We start from the raw sequence: 20,543 nt of genomic DNA on the forward strand, positions 1-20,543 counted from the left end.
GGCAGGCCCAAAGCAGCTGCACCCGGGGGGGGGGGGGAGACGCTGGATGGGAATGAGCCCCAAGACCCTGCTGGGGCCCATCAGAGAGGATCTCCCAGCTGGCTCTGGGCAGCCTGTGTCAGCCCACACACCCTGTCCTGCCAGCAGCCTCCCCAGAGCTCAGAGCTTCCAGACTCCCCCCTCCGGGGGGAGCTCATTCCCCTTGGCAGGTGGACCAGTGGGACAAAACATGGGTGGTCCGGACTTTGCCTTTTTGTGGCAACTGGACGCCTTGGCAGCCGCGAGTCCCTGGAGCTCCTCTGTGGAAGGTGCATCCAGAGGAGAGTTGCATCTTCCACCCGCCCAAAGGGCAGAGTTCAGCGCTCAGCTAATGTGGGAGTCCTGCAGTCCAGGAGGAGTCAGAAGAAATTAAGGTCGGGAATGAGAAAGGAAGCTTTGCTGCTCCCCAGACTCCAGCAGCCTCCCCGTTAGGCCTCCAGCTTCAAACCAGAACATGCTTGTAGGGAGAGGGAGAGGAAGAGGAGAGGGACGTGCCTGCAGAAGAGCTAAGTCCTCCCCAGCTCCTCTACCCCCCAACACGGCTGCTGCTGAATGTGCTCAGTGCTCAGACAGAAGTCTCCACTTCACGCACGAAGCCCCAAGGAGGATGTTTGTCTCTCAAACACAGAACCTTTGCTGATCGGAACGCGGGCTCTCTGTCCTCTCACAGAAATCAGGGAGCGACAGAAGGAATTTGTGGTCCTTCTGATTCTTGTCAGCATGTGCCACTGAAGGGCTCATGACGGCAATTCAAAGGCCAAGCCTTTGGGAACGTTATCCTGGACTCCCCGAATAACCCCTGGGATGCAGGTGCTTGGAGACCCCATGAGAAGAGAAAGGAGCTCTATCTCGATTCCAAGGAGCACGTTTGCAAGTTTTAAAATGAGCACCTGACGTGCAAGCAGAGCTCATCAGTCAAGGGGGCCAGGGGAAGCAGGCTGAGCTGGATGGGCTGCCAAAAAGAGGGCTTGGGCGCAGTGCACCCTGGCAAGGTGCAGATGGGGCAAGCGCAGCACAGCACAGCAGGCTCTCTTCGCACTCTCCTGGCCGATATGCCTTTCTCCCTCCGCCAAAGGAAAAGCTGCACCTGCGGTTCACACGGGGGGGGGCAGCTCTCCAGTCAGCCAGGAATAAGAGGGTTTTCCCTCCAATGAGCACAGACACATCCATCCTGCCAACTTGGCCTTTAGACTCGCTCTGCCAGCAGAATCTGGGCTGCTCCAAGAATCCCTGCCTTTCCAAGGGGCACCACCCACAGACTCCAGTGGAGACCTCTCCTTTCAATCCTCATCCATTGGAAGAGCTGATTTCTGCTTGAACTTGACCTGCTAACCCTGACAGGGAGGAGACAGAGACCTCCTCCTTGAACCTGACAGCCTCGGACACAAAGGGCCGGCTTCCACCCTCCCTTCCTGCTGCCCCACAGACTCCTGGCCTGTTCTTCCCCCAAGCAGCTCCACTCACACCTGAGAATGGGGCAGCCAAGTTAAGACAGGCAGCTGTGCTGCTGGAGAGAGCGGCTGACAAGCAGTGGAGTCCCAGAGTTCTTGCCTGCTTTTTGATTTTAATACATTTTAAAAACATACAACCCCCTCTCCCCCAATCATCCCCCCAGGCCCTCACTCCCAGTGCTGAAGCTGCACAGTCCAGGGCTCATTTGCTGCGCAGCGAAACAGAGGACCCTTCCCCCCCCCCAAAACAGGCACTCTGTTCTTCCACCTCTCAGCTACACACAAGTTTGCAATAGGAGCTAGTAAATGAAAACCCCCAAGCAGTCAGATGAGGGGCTGAGTGTGCCTAGAAGGTCAGGGCAGGGAAGTTGGGCATCCTGAGGATGGAAAAGCCCCCACCCCGCCCCAGTCTTACACTAAGAAGCGGGCAAACACGTCTTTTACTCTCCAGAAGCCCCTCCTCCCCAGTGCTCTGACCAGCGATACCTACAGCTCCAAACAGCCACGCAACACTGTCAAGGTCAGAGCTGCTACCTCCACTGCCTTACACGGCACTCGGGGGGGGGGGGAGTCCATACAGTGGTGAGGAAACATCCTTTGGGCCCACCTGACACCACAAGGCTGCTATCCCAGGCTGGTGGGTCCTCTGCACAAAAGCAACCTGACTCTTAGGGGCCGCACTGCTTTCCTGGGGAGCCCAGCTGTGGGACTGCCATCATGCTCCTTTCTGGACCCATTTCTCAGTATTCCTGATGCCTTCCATAAATCATCCAAGTTGCAATTTCTATCCTTTCAATGCAGGAAAAGCTTCCAAAACTCCAAACACTCAACCTTTTCTTCATCCGCAAGGCTAAAGAATGACAGAACGACAGCCCAACCCAGGTTTGCTTCTTCATAATGGAAACACACAGGATCCTTTTTCAACCCCGACCAAGCAAGGAAGAGGCAAGGGGCCCCATGTGCTCGATATGCTCCTTCTCCTGCTCTGCGCCAAGCCCCTCAAGGCAGGCACCGCGTGGGGGTCACTGGGAAAACAGAGACTACTCTCTCCAATCCTTGGCCCCCAGCAGTGTGGCTGCCAGTCCTCCCAGCAGGCAGGCAGGCAGGCAGGCAGGCAGCTTCCAGTGTTGCTCAAACTGTGGACACTGCCAGGAGTCGGACTGAGAGCCCCAACTGCGTCTTTCAAGCCTCAGGTGGCACCAGCCGAGGTTACCCAAAGAAAACCAAAACCAGACAAGCAACAGTCCTCCTCTCTCCGCCAGAGGAACCCAGGAATGGACAGCGGAGCCACAACTCAGGAAGCAGCCACCTGAGTGGACCAGGTGCGCACACACAGATTTAATTATCTGTGGAAATCAATATCCGTGGGGGGTCCAGGAAATGATCCCCAGGGATGGCGAGGGCCCACTGTACTCCCCCCTCTGCAACAAACCTAGGTAAGTGAGGCTGAGAGAATAAGACTTGTCGAAGGCCCCCCAGTGAGCTTTAAGATGAAGTGGGGTTTAACCCCCCCCCCCCCGGGTTTCCCTGAGCGAAGCACAATGCTGCATCTAGTGGAGGGTGATTCTCTTCCGGTTGAAGCAGGAGTGCATGAAGGTGAGCACTCTGCAGCCATATGGCCTACCTTGCAGGACTGTTGCCCAATTAAGTCATTTCACAACCTGCCCTGGACCCTTGACACAAGGCTCAAGATTCCTCTGCCCAAAGGCAACCATGCTGAGTGCTCCTGACCGAAAAATCTCAGGCAGGAGGAGGCAGCAGCCAGCCCCGCTCTTGCCTGGGCAGCTCTGAAGTCACTGGACCGGTTTTTCCCCCTAAGAGAATCCCTGATCTCTTTGCTCCCACATGAAAGAGCCCTCCAAAGGGAGGCGTCTCAGGCTGGGCCACTCCACTGCTCCCCGTGCATTCCAAGGGCAGCTGCCACAGTCAGCAAGGAGAACACCAGACCCTCAGGAAGGATTCCCTGCTGCAGCTGCCACCCCTCAAAGCAAGAGGGCACAGCTCGGGGGTGGGGGGAAGAACAGAAATGAAGACCGCGGCGGCTGCGAAGTGCAAGAGATCAGAGACCGTGTCTCCCTTGTGAGTTCTCTTTTGTCCCAACCCCCAGCCGCCAATGTTTCCTCGCCAGAACAGTGCTGCTGGCAGCCCTCGGCTCCCAGGTTCAGAAATGGTGTTCCAAGCTTGAGTTTAGGTGGCCACCAACGGAAAATCTCAGAGGCCTTTTCAGGAAGACCACCGTGGCAGGGAGGCAACTCCTCCTGCATTCTGATGCAGCTGTGCTGTGAATGTGCTGGAGGCACCAGCAGTAACTCAGCCCTCCCAGGTTTCCACGCCGTGAGGCGCTGCGCAAGCCTGGCCACGTCCACTGCCGTTTCAGCCACGCCTCCTCCTTTCCTTTGCCTCATTTTAATCCTTGAGCTCTCTGAGAAATAGGGACATGAGGCGGTCCCAGCCGCAGACCACATTCCAGCAGGCCGCCGAATCACTGCTGCCAAGGGACAGTACGGCCTGCACCTCCTGAGGAGCGAAGACGCGTCCAAGGGCTGAGAACCAAAGGCCTGTGCAGAAGGAGTGTGGGTGCACCTCAGAACCACCCAGAGAAGCCCAGGGCTGGGAAAGAGGAGGAGGAGGAGGAGGGACACTCACAGGTGATGAAGTAGTCCTGATGCCTTTTGAATTCCAAGCCCATGTAGTTGGGGCTGAACTCCTGGAACTTGATGGTGAATCGGATTTCCTGCTCCGGCTTGTTGCAGGTTACCAGCACATTTGGGTCCATCACAGTGCTGCAGGATTCTGCCTGGTCCCGCTTCACCAGGTACAGCTTGTAGTACTCGTACGGCCTGGACTGCTCCGCCACGGGGCAGATGATGTCCAGTTTGTCCCCAATTTCCGGATAGATGACCAGTCCCTTCCCAGGCACGAACCTAAGAGAAAGAGAGAGGAAAGGCTGTTAGGGCAAAGGTCAGCACAGATCAGGATGAGCGTCTGGTGTGGCAGACATCCCACCAAGTTTGAGAGGCCAAATGGCCCAGAGGAGGGAAACCCACTTCTTGTGCAAACGAAGGGAGCCAAGCATCCAAGCAAGCAACCATCACCTGCTGAGCCCAGGGAAGGCTGCGCTTGAGTGAGATGGAGGGTGAGGGAACTGTAGCAGAATCTCCTCCCACCACTCAACTTTTCCCTGAGACCCAGCCAGGCCCCTGCTCACAACATGCAGCGTTCGCTGGGGCCTGGTGTCATATACACCCCAAGATCGGTGGGGGGAGGGGTCAAGCAAGATGGCTGGGCAGAGGCCAAAGGGAGGCCGTCAGGCAGGCAGCGTCGAGATGATTAAGACACAGACTCCATCATTACAGGGCAATCACTTGACTGCAGGACGGAGAGGAACTGGAGCACACTGTGAGGAGGAGGAGGAGGAGCCGCAGCTGAACGTCCATTTAGGCTAAGTAGCATAATCTGCTCTTGATGAAAGATAACTGGGGAACAGATGCTCCAGCAAAGTTATCCTGGCTGCAAGGCGGCCACAGCGTAAGCACTCTGCAATGCAGATGGACGGCCCGGGCCTGGACAGTTCATGCCTCCTCCGTCCCTCCCTGGGGGCTATAACCGCCCCCTCCCCCAGCATGCGGGCGCCCTGATGCCCTCCCTCTCTGGAGGAGGAAGCACCACCACCACCACTGCTGCTCCACCACAAAGGGAGGAGAGGCCTGGCGCCTCCTGGACAGCAGGGAACCCTCGAGGGGCTCTGCACTGTCTGACCAGAAAGAGCAAGACCTTCCCTCCCGTGGCTGCAAGTGCGGAGAGCTGGCAAAATCTTAAAGCTGCTGCAAGGACTGCAGAGGGCCAGACACCCTGAGAGTACTCGGAAGGGTGAAACACAGAAGAGGTGAGGCTGGTCTTCTTGTGAGTTGCACACCGTCTCAAGCAGGCTGCCAACCCAATCCCAATTTGCTGCAGGTGGTGTTTAGCAATACAGGCTTGCAGTACGGCCAAGAGGTCACCCACACCCCACAGTCCACACAGAGGATGTCATGGTCCTTAGCACTGCCTGAGGCAGGAGCTACTCTTGCTTTTCTACTCCCACCACAGCAAGGGCAAAAGTGGCACACCAGAGCGGCCCACAGAATCCAGGGACCCCTGTGAACTCCCTCCTCCCTGCCCCAGGAAAGGAGGGGAAGGGGGAATTGATATGCACCGCAAAGCCAGGCTCACATTTCTCCTTCTGGGGGGAGGGGAGGAATGGAAGAGTCCTCAAGAAGCCACAAGGCTTCACCCAGATCCACCCCAGGAAATGGAGATCCAGCACCAGAAGCCCCCTGATGTATCCGCCAAAGCGAGAGAAGGAACCGACAGCCGCTGGAGAGGCGCACAACTGCTTTCACTGGCGTTCCTTCACACACACACCCCTTTCTCTCCCCCCTGCAGTGTTCCCCGGCACTCTAGAACTATTCTCACTCTCTGCGAACGAAAAATAAATGACAGGTAATTGTGCCGCCCTCTCAACACTTCTGCTCTGGTGTTCCGACACACAATTCCATCTTCTAATTCCATTCCAGCCTTCGCTCTGCCTCCCCAGTTTCCTTCTGGGAACTTTGTTTTTCTTTCAGACACACGGAAGAATAGACAACATCCAAACCCGTCTAACGCCCGAGTCCTACTGAAATTTCAGTGCTTGAGACGCAAGCAGTGCCACAGGCAGGCTCTGCCAAATACCTCTGTGGGGGGAGGGGGACTTGTCGGCGTGGAGGGGCAGGGGCCTCCCAACAGGGAGGGGAGGCTGAAGCAAGTTTCCAGAGCCGGGGAGCCAAAGAAGGCTTCCACCCCCTGCAGAGCTCCTCGCAGTGCCCAGGATCTGCAGGATAAATCTCACTGGGGGGGCAGAGCTCTGCTGCCCAGCCGGTCCTCCTCAGCAGGACTCCAGACACAGCAGCAGTGATGGTCACACTGCAGCGGAACACACGGACTTGAGCACAGCCGAGGCACGACGGCACGAGCCGGGAGGGAAGAGTGGCGGGGGAGCCTGGCTCACAACTGCTGGACAAAGGCCTGCTCCCCTTGCACGCGACTAAGCCTTCTGGGAGTGCCAGGGAGATCGTCGCTGCATGCGCCACGCGGGATCCACAGGCCAAATCAAATGGCCCAACACGTCCTCAGGAAGGGACACTGAAATCACCTGAGTTTTGTCCCGCCCCCCCGTCTTTCCTAGAGAAAGAGGAAAAGCAGCCCCCAACTGCTGCACCAGAAGTTTCCCTAACTCTCTCCCCAGCCCAACTCAGGTTTGCTTTTGCTAGGCACACAGCCCCCCCCCACCCTTCCTCCTCCACCGCCCCTGCAGGAAGAGAGAGGAGCCTTGCATTCCAAGCCCTTTCACAGCTATTCACACAGTGCACCTGCTGGGCTGCCAAATTCCTTTAACAGCCATGGAAACCGCCAGGCCGCAGCCCCCACCCCGGCTGAGCTGGCATCTGCTCCTGGAAGCCAAAGGCACACACCTGTTTGCAACGGCCAGGACCGGATCCAGGACCAGGACTCTGCTGCAAGGCCCGACACGCGGTACCAAGGCAGGCGGCACCGCCCGACAATCATGCAGCCTGCAAGTGAAGAGACCCTTCCTTGGCGGGGGGGTGGGGGTGGTAGGAGACAAATCAAGCAGCTTCCCGCAAAACCAGAGTGGTGGGCGTCACTTTTGCTCCACCTCCCACAGCCCCTCTCTCTTTTTTCTCAAGTGCCCTCTGACGTGAGTGGCAATCATTCCCGTTTCAAAGACGGGAGCACTGAGGCCAAAGGCAGATTCAGACAACAGGCAGCACTGAGAGAGCCTGACTAGTCCCGAAGACGCTGGGCAGGACCATTTGGGCAGCATTGCTCCTCATGGGGGGGGTCCTTCAGACCAAATCTCAGACAGAGCAGGCACACAGGTGGGCCACAGCTTCCCTCTCCCTGCTGCTCCTGCACACAGCAACCCCTTGCCTCCTTTTGCTTGGAGGGAGGCAAATTTTGTAGGCCTGTCCAGGGAATGGCTTCTCCCGGGCACAACCGCCCAATCCCAGGAGCAACCTGGAAAGATCAAACCACGAGGACAAGAGTCTGCACAGCACCAGGGAAGTTCTCCAGAGCTGCCTCCCCATTTAGCCATGCCCATGGAACAGGGGTGGTTTGTTCCTGGGGCTCACAGGCCAGGAAACCCTTCCACAGAATGTTCACCTCTGCAGACAGAGAGAAAATCGGTCTGTCCTGGAGGGCGCCTGTTGGTGCCCCTCACCTCAATGCAACCCCTTTCTGCATGGTCTAATATCCCCCCCCCCCAATCAGGAAGAGCATCCATGACACCCTGTGGATCTCTGCACCGAAAAGCATCCTGTCCTCAGAGGTGTGACTGGTCCCCTCTCCGACTGTTTCCATCCCCAGCTGACACTTTCTCCAGACCTTCACAGATCTCTTATCATTTTGCCCCCTTGAGAAGCCATCTCTGAGTCAGATGGTTGTATATGGCTGTTAGCTTATGAAAGCTGCCCTGAATCCTTGCCAAGAAGGACATGGCATACTTTTTTCTTAAACAACACAATATTTCATGGGACTCCACCACCTCCTACACTGGCCGTGATGATCTTCAAGGGTGTCATGGGTGGGGGGGGGGATTACAAAAGGGCAGACAGAATTAGAACTGGCCTTGTGGCCTCCCCACAAAAAGACCGCTGGGACCCCACCGTGCCACCTGCTCTCCACCGAGCAAGGAGGCTCTTGGCAAGATGGACAGACAATCAAGCCCTGGAGAGTCATACCTGAAGCTCCGTCCAAGAAGCCAAATAGCTCCAGGCCCTTCCTGCTGCAGTGCAGCCCGCTCCCCTGCACTCACAGTGCTTCATCATCAGACTTGCCACAAGTGTCAGAAACCCTGGAGCGCCACTGCCAGCCAGCACAGGGAGCACTGACCAAGACCACCAGACTCTGCAAGGCAGCTTCCCACTGCCGTCGCTACCACCTGAGCTTTAGGGAAAGCAGGGTATAAAAGTTTAAAATAAACAAAAAAGCACTTTAATGCTCTTGGATCTGAAAGACGGCACAAAGGGAGGTCTTCATCAGGCCTTTGTGACGCCGGCCCTTCCAAGTCGCCTGTCATAAAGCAGCCCCAGCCCCCTCACTCTGCACTGGTCGTCGCCCTCCCCAGCTTTTCATCCACAATGTCTGAGCTTCTGCCATGGCAGCTCTCATCAGAAAGCGAAGGCAGGAGGATCATCACCGTTTTCCAGGAGGACTCCCCACCAGCACATTAAGACAAGGCATGAACAGGGAAACTGAGTCGCTGCTGCTGCTGCCACGTGTCAGTGCAACTTCCAGCAAGCAGCGCCCTCATTTTCATGCCCTCCCAAGGTGGTTTCCTCCTTTATCCTTGGCCAGTGAGTGCTGCTGCTGCCAGGCCACAGCTCTCCCTTCCACCCTCCTTTGTGCCAGGCCAGCCAACGGGGCCCTAGCAGGCCCTCCGTGGTGAGAAGACAAAGGAGAGTCTTGCCGGCCCTGCTTGCTGGCCACGCACAGAAGCCTGTTTGCCCAGAGAATTCCTTGCTTGGCAGGTTCCTTGGGAGAGATCAGGTGGCAGCATCCAATTTCCTCATTGTTTCAAGAGGTGTTTTCTGATGGGAAAGGTGAAAAGGGGACTTGTGAGGCTTGTAAACCGATTCCTCCGAGTTGGGTAAACAAGGAGAGCTCTGTTGGCAGTGGGCCTCCGGGAGCGGCAGAGATGCCCTTGCGGAGAAAAGAAACAAGAGAGCGGCCTCTTTCTCCTCCACAAGAGGGAGGGGAGGGGAAGCCTCCGCAGCAACCACTCCCCTCCTTGGCTGGGGCTGGTGGGGCTCCAACAGCAAGCATGGAAGGTACAAGCTCCCTGCCTTCTTCCACCTCCTGGAAGAGGCAAGCCTGAAGGACTGACTGGCTTCAGGCCCAAAGGACGGGCAAGAGGCAGGAAAGAGTCCCAGAGCCAAGGGTTTGGAGCTGCCCTCAATAAGTCCCCCCCCAGTCCGATACAGAACAGTGTGGGACTGGAGCCGGGCCTCCCACACAACACAGCCAGCTCTGTCTGTGGCTGCCCCCTCACACCTCCTTGCTACCAAGGCCCCCCAACCCCGAGGTTGTGTGGAGCCCACCCCACATTCGTCAACTCCCAAATCGTGTCGTGGCTAAAGGTGGATCCACAGACACCAACAGCAGCAGCAGTCAGGGGACAGCAGGACCCGCAACCACTGAAAAACGTTTTGCCTTGAAGGAGATGCGCATCACCACACACGTTCTGGCTGTGGGGCCTGGTGCCCCCGGAAGACATGGCAGTGACCACACGGAAACTCTCAGTGGGAAAGGGCGCCTTTCCTCTCTGCCAACCATGCCCTGGGAAACAGGGCTCCAGCCTCCACTGCGAACCCAAGCAAAGGCGGGGGGCACTGGGGTGGGGTCCCGGCAGCCACGGACAGCGGCTGCTGCTGCTCATCTCGGCCTCGCCGAGGCTCAGACCTTCCCCCAAGGGGGCAGAGCAAGGCAGGCTTAATCCTGCTCACTCCAAGCAGGGGCTTAGGGATTCCCAAAGGCTTAAGTGGAACCTGATCTTATGGCATAAGTGCCACATCTGGGGGGATAATCCGTCGGCTCCCAGGCACAGATACTAACAGACTGAGCTGGGACAATCCTGGCTCCAATAAATTAAAAGGGGGGAGCCGATCTGTGAAGAACAATCCTTGAAAACACATTAAAATAACCCTGGAGGGCCCAGCCAAGGGCCTGACTTAACCAACCTCAACATGCAGGAACCAAACCCTCCTCCTATCCCTTTAAGGCTCCAGGTGGAGTGGGGTGCAGTGCTTCCCTCACCCCGCAATTCATGCGCCACCCGGTGGTGCAAGTCATTCTTCCCATCTGAAGGCTAGAGAGCAGAGACCACAGAGCTCAGAGTGGGAAGCCACAAGGTGGCCTTGCCCAGCTCAGGCTTGTCCTCAAGGAAGACACGCACAAGCACGTCGCAGAGCCAGCAGACCGTCAGTTCTTCAGCAAGATTCCCAACTTTGGAGAGGGTAGCAGCTGCTGGAATCTGCTGCCTACAAGGAAATTATGAGTCCGATTAGGAACTCTCCGGAACTGAGTTACAAAAACCCACAACACTGCAGTCAATGTCACTGGGTAGAGTTGCTACGCAAACGGCAACACACCATGCATGGTTCTGCTTGCAGTTACACTGCATCGCAAGTTCTGCAATCTCAACACCACAAAACATGCAGCGCACTGCAGCTGAACTAAGGCCACAGGTGCAGCAGTACAGGCAGAGAAGTCAGCCAGACTGTGGCAGGACCAGTGGTCTCAAACGTTTTAGCACAGGGACCCACTTTTTAGAATGACAATCCGTTGGGATGCCCCAAAATTTATGTCATTAACCTGGAAGTGACGTAATCAATCTAGGCTTCAAACCTAAGCCACGATCAGCCAAAGGTCCCACTGCACAGCCACCCTTGAGCTGTTATTTTGCATAGCTCAGAATTCAAACATTCCAGCTTGGCAGTCGAAGCAGAAGGCAGACTGGGATCCTTCTCCAACCACACAGCCCTCCCACTCTTTCCAGCATCCCGCCTTCCCACCAGGATAAAGCACCCTGCCTCTCTGCCACTGGGAGTTCATTCCACCTAGCACCTCTGTATTTTCAGTAGTGAACAGAGCTGGGTGCTACGCGACACACATGAAATTGAATTGCAAGCCAGTGGATCCTGACCCACAGTTTGAGAAATGCTGGGCAGAAAAGTTAAGGGATAATAGGAGTCTGTCCCATAGAATGAAGAGGGAATTCTGGGATAGCATCAAGTGGTAAGAAATGTTCAGCAGTTCGCTGTGACTCCTCCAAGCCAACCTGCGAGCACATCAACCTCTCTAGTCAGTGGCTGCTTTCTGCCAACTGTGAATTGCTGTTCGCTGAAATTCTCCAGCATTGAGTATGGGGTCCTGAACTAAAAGGACACAACAGCACTCATCCATCACAAGTACCATAAATCACATCTGAGGAGAGAGACTGGACACCCCAGAACCAAGCCAACAAGCAAGTACTAGCAAACTCGTTGCACAGAAGCCTATAAGAAAGATTCCTTCACAACTTAGCAGGGACAATAATATTTAAGTACCTACAACAAACAAGCCCTGGAATTTGAATGAACCTGGTCTTTCCTACCTAGAGGTTTCCAGTCTAGTGAACCTGATGGACCTCCTTTGCTTGGTCTCAGAGATACAAACACAAAGATGCTGAGGAAGACAAAACTCAGCCCCCTTTGCCATAGTGCTGGAGCCCAAAGCGCTCTCAGTGAGCAAGCCTGGGCAAAGGACTCCAGCCACGCCCCGACACGGAGCAGAAACAGACTCATCAGCTGAAACCATCCCAACAAGAGTGGTGATGGGCAGAATCCGAAGGCAGCTCAGAGGTGGAGTGGACAAGATCACAGAAGACTGTCGCTGAGGAAGGCTGGGGCTGCCTGGTGGGCAGGGCAGTGGCAAGAGTTGCTCCAGACCTCCGGACACTGCTTGTGCTCCTGGAAAGCAGGGCATAGACCAGAACAAGAAGAAGGTTCTTGTGGACTTCCTCTTGTGGCTTGTGCCTGCTGCAGCTGGGGACCAAAGGTCTGACTCAACGCAGGATTGTTAGCATTCCAGACTTCCTCCTTGAGCAGTTGGCTGGCTCCAGTTTAGCTGGCTTTCCACATTTGCCTTGGAATTCTCCTGGACAAATCCTCCATGCCCCCTTCCCCATCCACTCCCTCCTCTTCCAAGGCAAATACAGCAATGACACTATTCAATCTGTGCGAAGAGAGTCCTTGGAAGGCTCCAGTTGGGTACTTTTCCAGCTCCCAAGCAAGAACTGGGTGTTACATCAGTGCTTGGCACCAGAAGGAGGTGGGGGTCTTGGATTGTAGCCTCATCACACGCAGGCCTCAGACCACCATCTCCTGGCAGGCGACCACGTGCTTGCAGTCGCCCCATGCACAGTCAGCAGGCCTGTGAGCAGAGCTGAAAGGGACCTTGAGCATTTATTCGCAAGGGGAGCAGGTGGTATGGCTGGGGGCAAGCAGGGGGCAGAGGCTGGGCAGAGAGAGGCAGGCTGGACACCTTCAACTTGTCCAACCTTTTTGTGTCCAGGGGAAAATTCTCCAACCAAGCCCAACCTTTCACAGCCTCCTGGGACAACAACATGGCATCTCTTTCCACATTCAGTCGCCCCCCCCCCCCCCGCAAACAAAAGAGCCACACCTTCAGGGAAGAGCAGCCATTCCCACACCACCTTCTGGCACTAGTCACAGGCACAAGTTTCATACCCCCAACAGGGACCAAAGGCCCACCTGGCCTGGAGCCTCCTGGGAGAAGCACTTTTTGTTTTCACAGTCAGTTCTTTAAGCTGTCATTCTCCCCCCCCCCCCCCCGCAAGATTCCCTCAGCAGCACTTCTGCATCCCGCAGCACCAGACACACTCTCGCCAGGATCGTGCCTCCAGCAACTGGTCCTCACTGGTAACCCCCTCCCCCATCGCTGCTCCACTGCAGTGGGCTCTGCCATCCACAAGCTTAGGGGGCCCCTCAGGCACCCATGGCGCTGCAGGCCTCCACAAAAGGATGTTGGCAGTCCTCTTCTGCCACCACATCCCCGGGGTGCCCCGGTCCAAAGGAGACATGCTGGCCTTGTGGAGAGCTCGGCCCTGAGCAGGACTCCTTCCTTGCAAGGAACTCTGGGACCTCCCTGCCCCCCCCCAAGGGAGAGGCCAGAGGCGCTTTGCTGAGATGAACCTCTGCCTCCACCTCCAGCCAAAAGGCTCCTGTTCACAGTAAGGGATGCGAACTCCAGCCAGGAGTGATGGCAGCCCAGGAACTCTGCAGCAGCAGCGGGAGAAGGCGCCTGGCTCCGGCCCCAGCACACCACCAGGGGGGCAGCGAGCAACTCAGCCGGCAGGGTTAAAGGCCCCCATTAATCCAGGCCGAGAGGAAAGGAGTGGATGGAGGCCTTCGTGCAGGCCCTCTCCACTCGACCCGGCCCCCTCCCCGCCACACTCAGGAGCCATCTTTCCCCATTTTGGTTTTAATGAGGCCCATTCCAGCCTCCCAAAGACAAAAGGGCCTCCTCGTTTCTAAATGGATTTACATGATGCATCAATGAGGCATGAGCGGGTTGCCTTGGCAACCTTGGATTCCCCAATCAAGCCCCCTCCTCTTCTCTGGTGCTCAAACACAAAAACAGTTTAGAACTTGGAAGCCTCCTCAGATGAAACCCTACGCCGTGGTTAACCCCAGAGCCCCCGTGGTGGCTCCCCTCCCCAGGCCCCCTCCCCAACAGCTGCCATTTTGTCACTTCATTAACCCAACAAAGCTCTCCTCCACCAGGCTCTTCTTCACTCAAGGCAGCCTCTGGAGAAGGAGATGTTTGCACACACCAGGGCTGCACTCCTCCCCACGCCAAAAGCCAGAGCAAGGCAAGAGGACAGAGCCCAATGGAGGGTCTTGGCAAGAAGAAAACTGGACTGGGGTGGGGGAAGCCACCGCTGCCACCACCCAGACTCCACTCAGGAGTCCACACTGAGGAGCGCTGGAAGTGAAAGACAGGTGGGCGATGGAGGAATCCACCCGTCTTGTCAACGGACCTCCAACCTGCCAGGTGTTCTCCTGCAGACAACCCTGCTTCTCCCAGCTTCCAATACAATACAATACAGGTATTTATATACCACCTTTCTAGGTCCTTAGATTTCTCTTCAGACTTTATTCAAGGCGGTTTACATAGGCAGGCTAATTTAAATCCCCGTAGGAATTTTTACAATTGAAAGAAGGCTCTGTCTTTCAAGAGCTACAACAATTCAGATGTTTCTTTCTGATCTGGTTTCACATTCTGGCCTCCATCCTCCCACGCTCAGAGCAGATGGAATAACTCAGCTCAGCTTGTCAGCTGCTTCAAGGTCGCACGGTGCCGGTGACCTCGAACTGGCGTCATTCGGATGTTATCTTCAGGCAAACGGAGGCTCAACCCTCTAGACCAGACCTCCTGCCCTCAAGGACCATCTATCACTTTCACACTTGCTCACTGAAAGTGGTCTCTGGTGTTTTTTAAGAGGTTCCCCTACATCAGCTTCTTGCACAATAACCGTGCACCCATTTCTACTTGCATGCACTACTACCTTGCAGGTGCCTTGTTTAATGCCTTTATGCAGCGCTCATCTAAACCAATATATTGGACCAGGAAAATTGGGCATCATTCCCATAAAGCACAGCCACTACCCTGGTGGCTGCAGGCATCAGCGGGCACTCACCTGCTTTCAGGTGACAGAGCGAGTGGCAAGTGAAATCATCTTGCTGGCCCAACACACACAGTCACTCCCCCCTTTTTAAAAAAATGTACAGTACTTTGAGACCTCCTCCTCTGCTGATGAACACATCTGGCATATTTCTTCTAAGGAGGGTGCGAACAAAAGCACTGCCACTGCAACCTGGTGGCCCCCTGTCCACAGGAAGGCGGCCCCTTCCTGCAACCTGGACAGGATGCAAGCAGGACGTTCAGCAACACTCAGGTGCTCCACCTGCCATCCTAATCCAAATGTGGCCTCTTCCTCTCACAGTTCCCAGTTGGAGGGGGAGCTGTAACTGATTATGGCTCCCCATAAAGAAAGAGCAGGTGGGACTCCTGGGAACCTGAACCTGCAACCTTCCTGCCAGCAGCTCTGCTGATACAGAACAAAAGGGAGTGACTGCCAGAGAAGACACACAGCGGGGGGAGGGGGGGCCTTCCGGTCCAGAAGAAGCTGCTCCCACTGCAGGAGCTGGAAGGGGAGAGGACTGCACACCACACCCCCATCTGCTGCCCCAAACAGATCTCAACCTCTGCCTCCCAGATAAGAAGAGACGCTGAGCTCCAGCTGAGAAACCAGTTCCTGGGGAGACAAAAGGAGGAAAGTGATCCAGCCTGGCCACCTGCAATTTTTTGTGCTAACCTGCCCCAGGATCACCCTCAAGAAGCCCATTGTAATGACAAAGCCAGTCCTCTAGGAAGCCATGGAGAGGCCTGAGCAGCGAAAGCCTGCAAAAGCCTGGAGGACAAAGAAGGACCCTCTGGTCTAAGGAGAGCCTCTCCAGGCCTCCAAGCTGTTTACAAGCAGGGACACAAGGTGGGTCTCCAGAATTTGTCTAAGCTCTCGCAATGAAACAATTCAGACATTTGCCTTGGGGGGAAGGGAGGTCCCCACAAGCACGCAGCGAGGAAGCGAGCCCGTTCCAAGGAACTGAGCCTTGGAGTAGCAGTCGCACCCGACACACTCCTCCTCATCACAGGAACCAGGTGCAATAAGATCAAGCTTGAATGAATATCCTGTGTCACTTCACAAAGTCCACCTTAATAGGCAACGCAAGCATGAGATGTATTGCGGCCAGCACAATCAGTGGGGTGCGGAGTTTGACTTCTACAGTTTGGAAAGTTGCGGTGCATATATTATAACACACAGGCCAAAGAGGAAATCTATAAGGACATGGGTGGAGCTCCCGTACTCATCACTGCTTCCACTCCCTCAAGCCCTGTTCGTCAACACTTGCATCAGGATTGCCTTGCAAATTCCAGAATTCTGGGAAACAATTCAGCCACATAAAAGTTGCAGGCTGGTGCACCAAATGTTCTGGCTGCCCTTAGTGGCCAGCCGTGCTTTGCAGTTGCCCCTCCCCCCTCCCCCTTCCATGATCCTCTGACAAGCTCAGGGAGGAAGAAAGCTTAATCTAGTACTACAGTAAAGCAGCAAATTAAGTGCTTTTCAGAATGAAAAAAAGACCTTCAGTCTGCTTCCTAAAAATGGGGAGGGAGGAACTAGCGAAATCCATCTTCCTGGGCAGAACACAGATGTGCTTATTGGCCAGTATCTGTGCAGTCAGCAACGGGCTGGAGCAGTTTTGCAGCTTTATTTTAAACGTTTGCATTTTTTTTCTCCAGTGAGGTGAAGGAATAAAGTTAATGACTTCTGTGCAACTTGAAAGTGCAGCTGTAACACTTTTTGTTTTTGCTATAAGGATACATGAAGGGTGGAGACGTGACTAACAGCTGGACTGGCACTCAGCTGGCTGGCATGAATGAATGAACGAGCACAGGACGAGTGGCAAAGCCAGGACTACATTGTAGGATGGGAGCAGGAACAGCTGCAGCAACCTAAAGGGCGACACCCACCATCACCCAACTGGCACTACCAAATGGAGGCATTTCCAAGTGTTATACATGCCAAATGCCCCCCCCTCACCATCCACAGGCCACCCAGCTGTCATGCCAGTCCTGTGTTGCTGGCACAGCAATGGGCACACAGGCCTCCTAGTCTTCCCCAGTGCAACATGAAGCTGCTGTTCATTCATTTTCAGCCTTCACTGCTCCCTTTCTGGCTCGAAGAACCACCTCCCAAATCAGGCAACCACCAAATAAGAACAAAGGAAATCAGAACTAAACTATTAAAAGGAGAGCAAACTTTAAGAGCAGAAGTAGAATAAAATCAACCGACAACTCTGCAGGCAGGACACACAGAGAAGGACCCCCACCATAGGGCTCCATTCCCAGGAAAAGGTGGCCCTTTTAGAGGGCTCCAGACCAGTGCCACAAATTGCACCCAGAAACCACCAGGCAGTCAGCAGTGCTGCTTCCACACAGGCCAAGTGGCTGCCTTGAGCCCAGGACATGACCTAATTGGCCACGCACTAGCCACAGTCCTCCACAGCCTTGGGCAGAGAAGGGTCCTTCCCAGCCCCCCCCCCCCGGACACTGAACCTAGGACCTTCCACATGCAAAGCAGCAACACCTCTGCCACAGAGCGCCAGCCAGCCCCAGCTCACAACATGGCCAGTGTATTTTGCATCTGCTGACCTTTCCACGTGGTCTCCAAACGCATCCTGACATGCAAAGCATTGCAGGGATCTAGTCTGGCCACCAACAGGACAGCTTCAGCAGGACTGCCACATTACAGCCCCCTCTGCCTAGGGTCACACGGACAACACACCAGCCTCGGTTAACAAAATGACACAGCAGGATCTCTTCATCAGCATCATCAAGCACTTGAGCACAACTCTGTGTGAGCAGAGCAGCCTCGCTGATTGTCTGGATGCAGCCCTCAGAACCAGCTTGTCATGTCAGGCGAGCGGGTGCCTCATCTCCATACTGTCCCGGAGGCCGAGAGGCTCGCCCAAAACACCTCATGAGAACCCCAAGGAGTGGTGAAATTCAGAGCAGGGCAGTCCTGAGTGGCAGCTCGCGCTCAGCCAATGGGCCACTGGTTGGCTGAAGGCGCCTTGTGCCAGCAGCATCCCCAAATTGTGAAGAGTGGGTGCAACTGCAGCAGGCGGGGGGGGGGGCTGCACACTGCTGAAAAAAAGTCCAAATGCCATGACAAGAAGAGAAGCCGGGGGGGGGTGTTACTCCCTCCCAGCACCTTTACACTCATTCATAAACATGGGGCTAAAGTTCAGCGCAAGGCACACTTTCCCCACAATGCTGCACAACGTGCACACATTCACCTGCCCATGGCTGCCAAACACCCTTCTGGAACACTCCAAAGAAAAGCTGTCAAGGATAGGGCCTCCCCTTCCCAGCAAGAGAGGCTCTCCGGCTCATCTCACACCATCACCCCACAAGCAGGCCTGACAGTCCGCCCATCCAAGGGACTGGAGGAAGAAGGCGGCAGCAGCACCAGCACCAGCCAGGGCGGAGCCTCCAAATGCCTCGGGTAATCCTGAGACTGGGAGAGCCCTCCTGGGACAGTGACGCTGAGGCCAGACAGGCTGGCATTGTCTGGGTGACAATGAAGATGCCACCTGGGAGGGCAGCTTCCCAAAACAGGCTCCCTCCCCGGCAAGGCTGTCTGGGCAAAACAACCAGTTTCCCTGGGTACCACCCGCTGCTTTAACTCTCCATTTCAGGTTCCCTCAGACTGACGCTGAAACATGGGATGAGGCTCACTGCAGCCAGCAGCAGCAAGGCAGGAAACAAAACAAAGCCAGGGCACAACAAGGGCCTGAGCAGCCTTGCTCCAAAACACTTCCTGGATTGGTCGCACACACAGAGTTTTCACAAGTCTTGATTTCTGTCTGAGGACAAGAAAGGAATGCTGGCACAAGTCACATCAGAGGAACACATCTCGAGAAGCGGGTTGCAGACAAGAGGCCTGATGACAAGGGACCAGCAGGTGGGCCTTCACCCCTTGGGAAAATGTGAGTGAGCCTCCGGAACCCGGCCGAGAACACCCCCTCGGAACAGTTTCCATCGCAGCAGACACGTCTGCTTCAAAGCCAGGCCCACCCCAAGCCAGTGAGCGGCCCAAGTTTTCTTCTCCTTAAGATGCCGCTGCAGAATTAGGGGGTGGGGGCGATGGAGTTCCTTGTTGCCAAAGCAACTTTGTGATGAAGTCTCCTCTACCTGGTTTCCAAGAACCAAGGAAGTCCTTTTATGAGCTTAGACAATTCCCCATCTCTCACCACAACACTGGGTGCCCTGCTACAAGATGCACACCAGACAACCCTTTCCTCTCCTGCCCTGAGCTTGCCAGCACGACCAACACAGAATCTCAACCATCTCCCCCCAAGCGGAAGAGGGACATCGCACTAAGCAAGAATCACTTCCCCACCTGGAGCACCAAAAAGCTGTCCTTGACTTGTCAAAAGGCTCCTGCAACATGCCAGGTTCACCAATGCCTGCTTGCGAACTGCACAGAGGAAGATCAAGTCCATCCCACTTGGACCACCAAGGACTGATCTGCAGCCGTTTCCCTGGTCTTTCTGGACAATACAGTCCCTACTATTCTCATTCACGCCACAGTGCTCAATGTCAGGATTTTTATGCGCAAGTGCTGTGTTCCAAATAACCACTGCCTCAAGTGGACCTTTCTGACACCTGGCTGCTTACGTGTCTGCTCAGTGGGCGCACCTGGACCACGTTACTGCTGCTGGAGTCGACATTCTGCATTGCCACAGGCGGGCTGTGACGACCTCGCCTGCACCCCAGTCCTCACAAGTCTGCATAAGGGTGAGCAGTCACCACAGGAGGGGCTCCTGTTCCACCCCATGCTGAGCAGAAGAGAAGAGGCTCCTGCCATGATTGGTGGGAGTCAGAGGCTGCTGCGGCAGCTCAACACTTAGGTGGGTTCGCCCTGATCTGGGCTCTTGTGCAGCTGTGGTGGAAGAAGGTGGGAACCTCAGAGGTGGGTGGTGGGCAGGAGGGAAAATCCTGTTAACTCCAGTCCTCCTCATTCCAAAGGGCAGTGGCTTCCCCTGCAGCCGGGGAGGCAGTGGACTGGTGACAATGACAGGACCAGAGGACAAGCAATCTCATCAGTTTCACTCCTTTGGGAAATCAGCTTTGTCCTATCACAGCAGAGCCCCAGGCAGGGAGACTTGTGGGAAGGTGCTGCACATTGCAAGTGGCTGTGCAGGCAAAGTTTCCCTCCAGGTGGCTGGATGTGAAGCTGCTTTCAGCTGGCCAGTCTGATACAAAACCATCCTGTAGCAGGGGACTTTCCAGAACTGCTGAGAACTAGGCATTCGTGAACTCTCCAGGTGATTAAGGTGGGGGGCAGGTACGCTGCCCTGAGCTCCTTGGAGGAAGGGAGAGATATACATGTGTGCACACCTGGGAAAAGGGTGGCAGGCAGAGATGCCGCCCACACTGGTTGGGTAACCTTCGGCAGGTCGCCACATCTGTTAAGCTCAGCTGAGACGGCCTGTTCAGAAGCCGCTCCTTGGAGGTGAGGCGGGATACAAAATGCATTATTCATGTGCTTCTGCCATCGGCCTCCAAGCCCTGCGCATGGCGCAACAGCCTCCAAGCGCACACACTGCGCTCAGTCCAGAATGTGGCTCACCTTCTGGGCACCACTGAGTCACGCCAGGAGTTTGAGTCCTCCCCCTGCCCACCCAAATGGCAATTTCAGACAGTAGTTCCCCAACTTCAGAGGCAGAAGCCCAGAAGAACCCCCTTGCAGCACCTTCTGAGCTTGTTTCCTGGTCTTGCTACCAGAAGTGAAGGCCGAGAAGCCTGCCTCCGACTCCCATG

At 55.5% G+C, this 20,543-nt stretch overlaps 1 protein-coding gene across 1 annotated transcript in view; it reads right to left on the bottom strand.

Annotated features, from left to right (window-relative positions):
- The window catches only part of EFNB1 (ephrin B1), a 62,176-nt gene that overhangs the window by 19,161 nt on the left and 22,472 nt on the right, over positions 1-20,543 (bottom strand). Inside the window, exon 2 of the mRNA XM_066640113.1 lies at positions 4,137-4,414. Within this exon, the coding sequence (XP_066496210.1) occupies positions 4,137-4,414 (278 nt within the window). The remainder of the gene's footprint in view (positions 1-4,136; positions 4,415-20,543) is intronic.

Source organism: Tiliqua scincoides, chromosome 12 (assembly GCF_035046505.1).
Source record: "Tiliqua scincoides isolate rTilSci1 chromosome 12, rTilSci1.hap2, whole genome shotgun sequence".
Lineage (NCBI taxonomy): Eukaryota > Metazoa > Chordata > Lepidosauria > Squamata > Scincidae > Tiliqua > Tiliqua scincoides.